This window comes from Pygoscelis adeliae, unplaced genomic scaffold, assembly GCF_000699105.1.
Source record: "Pygoscelis adeliae isolate BGI_AS28 unplaced genomic scaffold, ASM69910v1 Scaffold316, whole genome shotgun sequence".
NCBI lineage: Eukaryota > Metazoa > Chordata > Aves > Sphenisciformes > Spheniscidae > Pygoscelis > Pygoscelis adeliae.
Window position 1 is genome coordinate 430,473 of NW_008824905.1, and position 10,646 is coordinate 441,118.

At 43.7% G+C, this 10,646-nt stretch overlaps 1 protein-coding gene across 1 annotated transcript in view; it reads left to right on the forward strand.

Moving 5' to 3' along the window:
- The window catches only part of LOC103917710 (alpha-fetoprotein-like), a 12,920-nt gene that overhangs the window by 1,251 nt on the left and 1,023 nt on the right, over positions 1 to 10,646 (forward strand). Inside the window, 11 exon segments of the mRNA XM_009324896.1 lie at positions 1,594 to 1,667; positions 1,881 to 2,016; positions 2,978 to 3,180; positions 3,713 to 3,860; positions 4,740 to 4,837; positions 5,406 to 5,535; positions 6,171 to 6,385; positions 7,329 to 7,461; positions 8,099 to 8,201; positions 9,427 to 9,529; positions 10,308 to 10,566. Of these exon segments, the coding sequence (XP_009323171.1) occupies positions 1,594 to 1,667; positions 1,881 to 2,016; positions 2,978 to 3,180; positions 3,713 to 3,860; positions 4,740 to 4,837; positions 5,406 to 5,535; positions 6,171 to 6,385; positions 7,329 to 7,461; positions 8,099 to 8,201; positions 9,427 to 9,529; positions 10,308 to 10,566 (1,602 nt within the window).

Here is a 10,646-nt window from a genome sequence, read left to right on the forward strand (position 1 = left end):
CACCCCAGGCCCCTGCCAAAACCTGACAGTATGAATTGGAGAACAATAATTTATGTTATTTTAGTGGTGAGCCTTACTGTAGTCAAAGCCCTGCCTAGAAGTTATCGGGACATAGGTAAGATTATATCTCATACTTTTACTCTATTCTTCTGTTCAATACCGATGGCTGCAACTTCGCATGCGTGGTTATTAGGTGTCTCACTTTGCCACTGCCAGTTCTAGATGGGTATTTTCTTATGTGTCAAAGGTATACAACAAAACTGTATCTGTATAAATTTTTTGTGATCAACCTTAGATGTGTTGCTTCTTAATGGCTTGAGAATCTCTGTAGAGTGCAGGTCGGCCAGTGATTTCAGACAGGAAGTCTATTGAGGGGTAATTTAATCCACAGCGACGTGGGTGCGCCACTGATTTTAGGTACTCCAGCAACTGCTAAACCACTGCCTGTGGTTGTTCCAGCCTCCCTCCACAGTCCATGAGGAAGCGAGACAGAGAAGTCCCGAGAGGGACTGGCTATTCAGAGTAGCTAAGTTACGCTATTGCTCTCTATTATCCTTTGGAGGGGTCTTACTCCCTCTTCACCGACTACTGACGGAGCCTACAATGACCACACTTTTCACTAAGGTTAAGTGCCTAAAATGAGACAACTGAAAACCTCCGATACTGTGCGGCTCAGATGCGTCTTTCACATTACATATAGTTATCATTAGTCAACTTTTTTTTCATCTTTATAACTTCCAAATGCACTAAATGGTCCAACAGTGTAAAACAGAACCGATGCTTGTGTTATTTATCTCATGTTGTCGTCTCAGTTGACACCCCCACGTTACTCAGAGGAAGAAGCCAGCTTATTTCTTGCATTTGTTTGATCCTTTTACACTGACCTCAGCCTTACCAACACCCGGGTGAGACAGTAACGTCTTGGCTTGGGAACAGGCCCATTATTTTAAAACTAAAATAAGCTACAGCTCTGTGACTTTTTGAAGAGCTTTGCCTACCAATGTAGTCCTCAATTTATCCCATGTTTTCTGCACCGAAAATCCTTCATCTGTAGCTAAAGAGTGGTCAAGCGCACCTTTAAATAGCTGTGGCAAGGTTAAAAGGTGTTTTGTAAGAAAGATGCTTACTTAATCATGTGAATCGCATCATCAAAGTGGCTGAATGCCCTCCAGGTTTTAGTGTATTCCTCCCTGCAACGCTTGGGCTCGACAGGGAAATTCCATTGGCCCTGTTATATTGTAGGTCAGAAACAAATAGTTTCGCATCCTCATGCTTAAGTCAAATAGGAAATTCAATCTTATGCCTTCCTCCTCCCAGTGCTAGTACCCCAGGCACTGAATTGTCTTTCTCCAAGTCTCCAGTACCAAAAAAAAAAAAAAAAAAAAAGGATTTGATGAAGCATTTCCTAAAACAATGCTCAGCCAAAATCCATGCATTACTGGTAGTAAAATAAATTAGGATTTTTAAAGGTAGAAGGAATGTTCTGTAGGTAGTCTGCATCAGTCCCAGCTCAACCAAAAAAAAAAAAAAAAAAGAAGGTATTGGATGAAGCATTTCCTAAACATTTTTTATTCAAATTCTCTTGTTTTTCAGAGGAAAAAAACAGCATTGGCCAGCGTTTTTCTCAGCTGCAGGAGAAAAATTTTAAAGCCATGTAAGTTGTCCAGGTAAAGCGTCTACTTGCAAATTTGCTGCCACTGAAGATCCTTGTGTCATTTGGAAATGAACCTGTACTGCGAGTCAAAGGCTGACCCGTTCTGCCAGCCCGCGCCAACTCAGGCCGGGGTGATAGGGACCCTCCTACTGTCTCACATGTGAAAGTTCTATAATTAGTTTTTAGGTAGCCAACAAGAGGTTTAATGCTTTGTGTTCTTCTCTAGTGCCATGATCATGTTTGCTCAGCATGTGCAAGGAGGCACGTTTGGCAAAGCCCTTAAAATGGCTGAAGACGTCACAGACCTTGCCAAAAAGTGCGCTGCTGCAGCCAGAGGCAACCCGGATTGTCTGAAGCCTTTGGTAAGCACATTTGTGCTTCTGATGTGGCAAACACTTTCAGAAGTGACTTGTAATTTCAGAGCCCTGGTATGCATTTTTCCAAAGAGGCACGAATACATCATTAAGAGACGTGACTTCCTTGCGTGTGCATGTTTGGCCTTACTGACTCATTCTCCAGGCTCCCATCTACAAGGCATCTCAATATAAGTGGAGGAAAAGGAAGCCCCTCTCCTTCCCCCACCCCAAATCTCACAGCATCTTCTGAAATCCGTGACCTGTATCTTTCTAAAAGATGGTCAGAAAGTTGTGCTTTTATGGCTGGTGTAACAAAATTCGGGAGCCAAATTAGGTATTTCTAGCAAATACAATGTTTATAGGCATTTGCTCCACTCCATTAACTCACATTCCTGGTTTTGAATGGTGTCTGCACCACCACATTTTTGGAACTGGCAGATTGAATCATGAAACATGAATATCAGTCTCTGTCACGACCCATTTCTGACTGGTTAGACGCACGGAAACAAACCCTGAATTAAACGAGTTTCCCCGCTGAGGCATGTCTGACCGGCGGACTTGAGCACTGCTACTCGATGAACAAGAAACTCTTCGTTGTATGAACCTGACTGTAATTAGAAAAGCTTAGATCCTGCTATGCTGCAAGCCGCAGTAGACAAATCGAACAATCATCTTGACTGTTATCAAGAAAGAGGGTCTGAAGAGCCTTGTCAGTTCAGAGTGTTTGAAAACCATTCCCCTTTGAAGTCTGTCTTGGCATAACAGCAGGTATCAGAGGTCGAGAAATCATCGCTTAGAGGTTTTAGAGGTCAGTCTAATTTTCACTGCAGTCGAAGCAGGAGGTAATGAAGAGAGAAACTCTGAGTTTATGCAAGTCAGGGCTTGTTGCCTTAAAGTGGTCTCCTCAGAGAGCTCAGCAGTAAAATGGAATCCTCACACAAATTAATTTTTTTCTGATTTTTCACAGGACAGGATTTTCCTCGATACAATATGCCAGGAGGAAAATCTTCCCAGGTTTACCGATTGCTGTGCTAAAAAGGATCCTGAAAGAAATGACTGCTTCCTTTCCCTTAAAAACTCATCGAGAGGATTCATTTCTCCTTTTGAAAGGCCAAATGCTGAAGCCGCCTGCAAAAATCATTCACAGCATCAACATTCTTTAACAGGATAGTAAGTAAATAAGTCATAGATTTGTTGCCTAGATATGACAGTTATGAGCCTAGAGACAGCAAATGCAGCATCAACCAGTAAGTTCAGTCTAAGATTCTCTGCAGTCTCGTACTTGTTTTTCTTCCTAATGCGAATGAGTTGCATAACTCATCTAGCTGTAACTGTCATTATGTGAAGCCTGTTCTGTCACCTCCTGCCTTGGATATAGGTCCAAATGACAAACAATCCGGCCTATTTTGTTGCCGTCTGTGTAAAATACTCATCTGAAACCAAGGACTTCCCTTTGATCCTTAAAAGCCCAGCAGATGTTTTGCTGCCTCTAAGCCAGAACTGGTAGGATTTGAGACTTCAGTTTCCAGGAAAACGTCAGCGCCACCAGAATTGTTCCAAGAGAAACACCGCACTATACAGCTTGTCATTACTACAGGACAACAATCACTTTTAGTAGCTATCATTTTAATACATGGCAGATGCTGCCCCCTGCATGTAAGGGCTTACTCCGAAACTAAAGGCATTTCTCTCTCGGTTTTAGTTTTATCTATGAGATTTCCAGAAGGCATCCTTTCCTCTACGCCCCAACAATCCTTTCTGTCGCTACCCGGTATGACGAGATGATGAAGAACTGCTGCGGAAAGGCTGAAGACCCCACTCATAACCTGGAGGAATGCTTTCGGAGACAGGTATTTCACCGCAGGGTTTTAGTTTATTAATATACAACCAGGGACTTTCCTACAGCTAAACAAATACGGAAGCAGAGATATCAGCCATTTCTTTTTCAGCACCTGAACTTCATATTAGAATTCACCTTGCTAAGGACAGGCCGAAATCAGACTCAAATGCTCTCTTGAATTATAGCCTGAACTCCTAAATGAAAATGCCCGACTTCGGGGTGTTGGGCAGATGTACCTTTACAGGGACCCCAATGCAGTCCCCACGCCCTGCGATAGCATCACCGCACACCCTGACTCTGCTGCCTGCACCGGCTTTGTCGTAAGGACGCCGAGAGAGGAGGTGGTGCTATGCATAGTGCAGAAATCTGACTGTTTTTTCCTGTTGATAGCCCCCTGACACATCTCCTGCTCGGCCGAGCATTTGCACTGCAGAGGCATGCCCCACACGTAACCGGTGTCAGAAACTCAGAGCAAACTACCTGTAACGGGGGAAAATAAGCATGGGCAACCTGCCCTTGCTGAATGGCTGAATATGCCTTTCACGCAGCTCGGCTGGGCTGCAAGTGATGGCATAGTTTAACATCAGCTCGTAGTAATGCAAAGCCAGTCACATAGCTCCCGGATAACGATTTCTTCCCCTATGCCAAAAACTATTGCCTAAACTATTGTCTAAAAGGGTTCTGGTTTCTTTTCATAGAACGCTTACTTAATAAATGCTGGTGACTAGATAGCAAGCACAACCGTTAGTTCATATTACGGCTTGGACAGCAATTTTCTTTCACTATTAAAAAATCCCTGTTTCACAAACCATCGCCGCAGTAGTTTTAACTCAAAAGCCTTGTCTTGTCTTTTCTTCCACTTTCATGATCTGCATCTTCTTTCTACCAGGCACCAAAGGTAGTGAAGCCAGTAAAAGAAGACGGCCTGAGGCAGGAACACACATGTGGAATCTTGAAGAAGTTTGGAGAAAGGACCATAAAGGCTCTGTGAGTCTTCCCCATGTTTATCATTTTGAAATAAAGCGTGGATCTTGCATGTTAGCTGTGGGTGGCTCCACACCTGCACGTGGTAGAGTGACCCCGAATACCAGCCATGTCCTTTCTGTGTGCAGGTCACTAGTAGCAGCTAACAAGGAATACAGACGAGGAATACAAATTTATGCATGACAGCAGTCACTTACAAACTGCCATTAGCTTTCAAAATCTCAACCCAAAGTTTGAAATGAACGCATCTCTCTGTGATGAAGGTTAGAGTGATTGTGAGCAAAATACAACTCATCTCTCCTAACCATTTTTGACACGAGGTTGCTCCTGTAATTTCATGCTCACCTACCACATTTCGTTCCCCCATCTCACACTGAAATTCACCTAGGATCCTTAGAGAACTCTCAAAATCGCAGCTATTGCCTTCAAGGGACATTTATTTGTTAACTTCAGTGGCAGCAGGGACAGACCATTCCTGAGCAGCTTGGATAACCCCTCCGCAGAAGAATGACGACAGCTATCACAGTCTCACACTGTGAATATAAACAGTAACTATTTTTCTTCATTGTAGGAAACTTGCTCAGATAAGCCAAAAATTCCCTAAAGCCGATTTCGTTACTGTCAACAAACTTGTGATGGATATTGCTAACATGCACAAGGACTGCTGTCGTGGAGAAATGCTGGACTGTATGCACGATAGGGTAAAACTCATTTAATATTTCTATGTTTGCAGAAATTGAATGCTTTTTTTTGTTGTTTTCAGACTTTTTTTTTTCCTCCCATGCTGCACTGATTGCTCTCCAAAACTGGAGTTTAACTCTTCAATCTAAAAACCTGGTTGATTTTCCCATTTGACTTTTTCTGGTGTAAAGTCATCAACAAGGTCAGAAAGATCAACTTTGTGACTAAAATGACATAACACTGCTTCAGCAGATTTGGTCACAGCTCCTAGCTGTGCCATGTATTTTCTGAGCAACTTTTGGCAAAACACCGTATCTGCCCATCCTCTGTTCTCTACCTTCTTCTAACATACCAAATCCATTTATCTCACTGCTTGTCTGCGGTGTCTAGCGAGACAGCTAACGTCTCCGCTCAGGTGGTTACCTAGGAGCACCTATCAAATGGCAAGCAAGGGACTGCAGCAAACAGATCAACAGGACTTCGGTCTTCTTCCTTGTTCTGCCAGATGTCTGTTTCACAGTTTTGGCCAGCCACCTCTTCTCTTTGGGAGTCACCTCCTCTGTCTGTAAAATGGAGATAAAAACCACTGATCAAAAAAAAAAAAAAAAGGACCAAAATCCAGTAAAATGCCCTTCCTTCCCTTTTTGCTTTACAGGAAGAGATTCTACACTATGTCTGCACCAACCAAGACATCCTATCAAGTAAAATTAAGAAGTGCTGTGAAAAGCCTCTGTTACAAAGAAGTGAATGCATAGTTAATGCAGAAAATGACGACAAACCTGCAGACCTGTCCCCCCACGTCAGGGAGTTTATAGAAGACAAAGGAGTATGTGAACGTTTTGCTCAGGAAAAAGACGCACACTTAGCCAGGTAACGTGGGTCATCTTCTACTCTTCAATTTTGCTGTTTCAATACTTGGGTTAAAAGATGACAGTTTGGATGTTAAAGCCCAGCTCAGCAGCCTCAGATTTGTCTGCTCTGTGAGCACGTAGGCATGGGATACCATGCAAGTTGATCTTGGTAAAACACCACTCAACCCTAGAAGGTATGGAATGGGAACAAATGCAGAACAGGGCACAATTGTTATTTCAGAGACAAAATTGAAGAAACGCATGGGTAATTTAGGTACTATCGGTTCTGATCTCAGGCCCAAAATATAGCTCTGATCTGCTCTTAAGTGGGAGTTCAAAAACACTTGTTTAAGTCAGACTCGTGTCTTGATTCAAACAGGATCAGTCTGTTTCTGTTCTAGCCGCGTTCCTTGTTGCAATGAAGCCCTGATCCTGCACGGGCAGGGTAAACTTGGGCAAGAATGCCACAGGCTGCAACAGAAACAGCATCGAGTCCCAAAGACAGAGAATTCACTTGCAATAACATACATCACTTCCATTTATGAAAAGTGCAGCTTATCTATTGGACACGACTGCTGTGCAGGGCGACTGCTTCAGCAGAGCTAATCGTTTCAGCATGCAGAGAAATGGGTCCGTTACTGGAAATTATTTCGTTATCATTGAGATAGGCGGAAACAAAGATGCCAACCCCAAGCCCCACAAAGCTCTAAGCTATGCTTGACCCAAGCTAACACTGAGCTGGGACTGTTACACGCGCAGGACTTGCTCAGGCAACGCTGTGCTCAGCCAGCCACGTTTTGTTCAGATTCAGACCCAGGCTGAGATGCTGTGAAATCCTCCCCGTTCCACCAGGTATCAGACAAAACCATCCCGAAAGCACCCCTGCTGTCCTTACCACCCCCGACCTCTTGAGGGCAGTTGTTTTGGCTTATCTCTAATTCCTGACACTCCACATGTTGCAGGTTTCTGTATGAGTATTCCAGGAGACACCCTGAATTTTCTGCTCAAATGCTTTTAAGAATTGGTAAAGGATATGAGGACCTACTGAAAGAGTGCTGCAAAACCGGTGCTCCAGACAACTGCTTCAGCAGAGGGGTGGGTGCCGTTGTGCTTCGCACAACATGCTGATGGATTCAAGCGTGTGACCACGTGACTGGTTCTGGCTGAATAGCGAATATCCCTGCTCCAGGTCTACAGCAAGTACCCACAGCTCCTGTAACAAACCCAGAAAACATTACAAAACACGGAAAAAGCACCAACCGAGCCTTTGCAATCTTCAACTGCGAAGCAATTTAAGACGGATAGACAGAGATGCCGGGGAAAGGGATGGAGCTAACATTTCTGTGAGCCCTGCTCTCTTGGGCTCCCCAGCGGTGCTGATCGCCCTCTTGCCAATGTAAAAGGCACTTATGGTTATTGTCTCGGATAAAGAGACAATATTTACAACAGCAGTGTTGTAAATATCTGGTTAGGAGCCACCCTGTGTCCCTGACCTAGCCTTCCATCAGTCATACAAAATTTAATATTTCAAGGTGATTGAAGGTGAACAGTTATCACACTCAGGCGGTTTATAGAGGTTACAGACAGATGGGGATTTCCTAACGGAATTACGACTGGGTGGTATATATCAGGTGAGAGGTAGCTACAGCTATCCAGGCCTTATCATGAGGCAATAGGGCATTCTGCATTCCCCCTGATACGATGACTCCTCAGATTAATTCATTTTTTTCAGGAGGAAGAACTGAAGAAACACATTTATGAAACTGAAAGTGTCATGAAGACAAGCTGCGACATTTACAAGGAGAAAGGAGATTACTATTTCCAGAACGAGTATTGCTTTTTTTTATGCTTCCATTACTCCTGGACCAGCTGGGCACAACTCGGGCTGGAGTAAAGCCACGCATGTCAAAAAAGCTGGGCTAAAAGACATCACTTGAATATTTGGACCAATATATTAACAGCTTCTAGGATTTTTTTTTTTTTTTTATCTTTTCCAAGACAACATTCTGGCCTCTCATGAGTTCTCTCCTTAACCCAACTCATGAAGTAGTGAAGTGACCACTTCATCCATCTCCCATCCATGTTTCCCATGACGTTCTTGCTGTATAGCTGCACTTCGAGCTGTGAGCTGTAACTTGTCATAAATTTGGCCAAAAGAGAGGTGCTGTGTCTTTTGCAAAAGACTTCGCTCTGTCCAGCTCCTGCAGCAGATGGAAACATTAACTATTGTAACAAAAATCTAACTACAGTAGACAGAGCAAAACTGGACTAGCTGAACCATAAATGCAACATGCAGGCACAAGCCTCCTGGAGGAACTTTGGCCCTGATTTGCAATGTTAATGAGCACATGCCTAACTTAAAGTATGTAAGCAATCTCAATGAAACCTCTAACCAGCTTGCATACTTCAAGTTAGGCTTCAGCCAGCCTTCTCTGGGGAGATATATGGGGCTTTTTGCACTCCCGAGCATGTTTGATCTTTGAAAGACCTTGGGAACTAGAGGTTTCCAACAAACCTGGTGGGCTGCGTCTGCCTGTTCTATCAGTTGTTAAGGTTTTCCTGGCCATGGTGGTTAATAAGCACAGTTTTTCTAAAAGAAAAAACAATTCAACTTTTTTAAGCTCATCTTCTGCCCTCATCTAGTCTGCCAAGAAGTCACTCGAGTTCAATTTTGCTCTTAGACAAGCTCCCTACACCCCCAGGGAAATGAATAACATGGGAAAAACTTACGTACCATCTGGTAAGAGGGCCCGCCAACACAACTGGCAATATTATCGTTAATTTTATTTGTTTAGCCTGGTAAGAGACTCGTCAGAAAAAGGAGAGAGCTCAAACAAACAGAGCACGCTTACACTTGCCTGCTTGAGCTTATAAGCACCAGGCTTAGTCCTGCCCTCGCACTAATGAGCATTCTGTGGGGTTTGGCTGGAGCTTCACACATGCGGAGGCAGTGGCTTGCTCACTGCTGCCTGGTGGAACAAAACCACCAATACCAAAGAAATTATCTTTTCAGGCTTCTCATGAGCTTCACCAAGAAGATGCCTCAGCTGACATCAGCAGAGCTGATAAAATTCACCAAGCAAATGACTGCAGTTGGCTCCAAGTGCTGCCAGTTAAGCCAGGACAAGCTACTGCCTTGTGCCGAGGAAAATGTGAGTATTTTTCTTCCGTATCTTGGTCCTACTTGTTCTTGAAACTCTGCCACAAATTCTGCTGCCAGCAGGGTCCGACAGCTTGGAGGAAAGGTAGATGAGAAAAATGTTCACTGAGCTACTGAGCTGGCCTGAAGCTGCGCTTCCAGATACATGCCCGAAGCAAGCATAACAGCATCACTGAAGTTCATGCTTGAATTAAACTACAGGAGGATGAGGAAATTGTCAGGCTAGCGCTAAGCGGTTAACAGTTACACAGTGCAGGCAGTCCGACCCTGTTCCCTCTGAAGCTAACGATCTCTTGTCTGAGTTCATCCTTTCTAGATGCCTGAAGCTGTAGTGCTCTACAGAAAGGATCAATTTTGCGTAGCTCTTCTGTAAGAATTCTCCGGGCCCGTAAACCAAAGTGCTTAAAGAGCTTCAGCCTGTCCTCCAGCCACCCATTTGTACATCACCTTTACAAGCACAGCCAAACATACCCAGAGAGATCCTGCTGATGAAAACAAATCCAATGCAAGTGTGGTTTTATGAAGAAATCACATCATTTCTATGCGCAAAGGACAGTCCCTAAAACTGCACATACATCTTCATTCTGAAAAATCTGAGCTGTTGTTGCACTGACAAAAGTCAGCATTCGGTAGAAATATAAATTGTTTTCTATCTTACAAAAAAGGTTTAATTTAAATTCTCAGTTATTTTTTATAACTTTACTAAGAGCAGCATGTATTTCAGGGATTTTTGAAAATGAAAAAATCATGTAAAATTGTTTTTTTCACCTCTCTTGGTAAAGTTGGATCTCGTGCTTGGAGAAATATGTAGAAGACACCTGACCGACCCTATAAACCCAGGAGTTTGCCACTGCTGCAGTAGCTCCTACGCTCTCAGGAGGCCGTGCATGGGGAAACTAGAAATTGATGAGAATTATGTGCCCTTATCATTGACTCCTGGTCTGTTCACTTTCCATGAAGACCTGTGTACAACTGAAGACGAAAAGTTACAGCACAAGAAGCAGGAGTAAGACGTGCCTCTTTTACTCTGTTACCCCTGCGTTTCTTATTCTCGTCCTGGCAATGCTCACCTTTCCCTTGTCTGCTCTGCCTGGCCTTCTTGTTCTGCAATACGCCATGG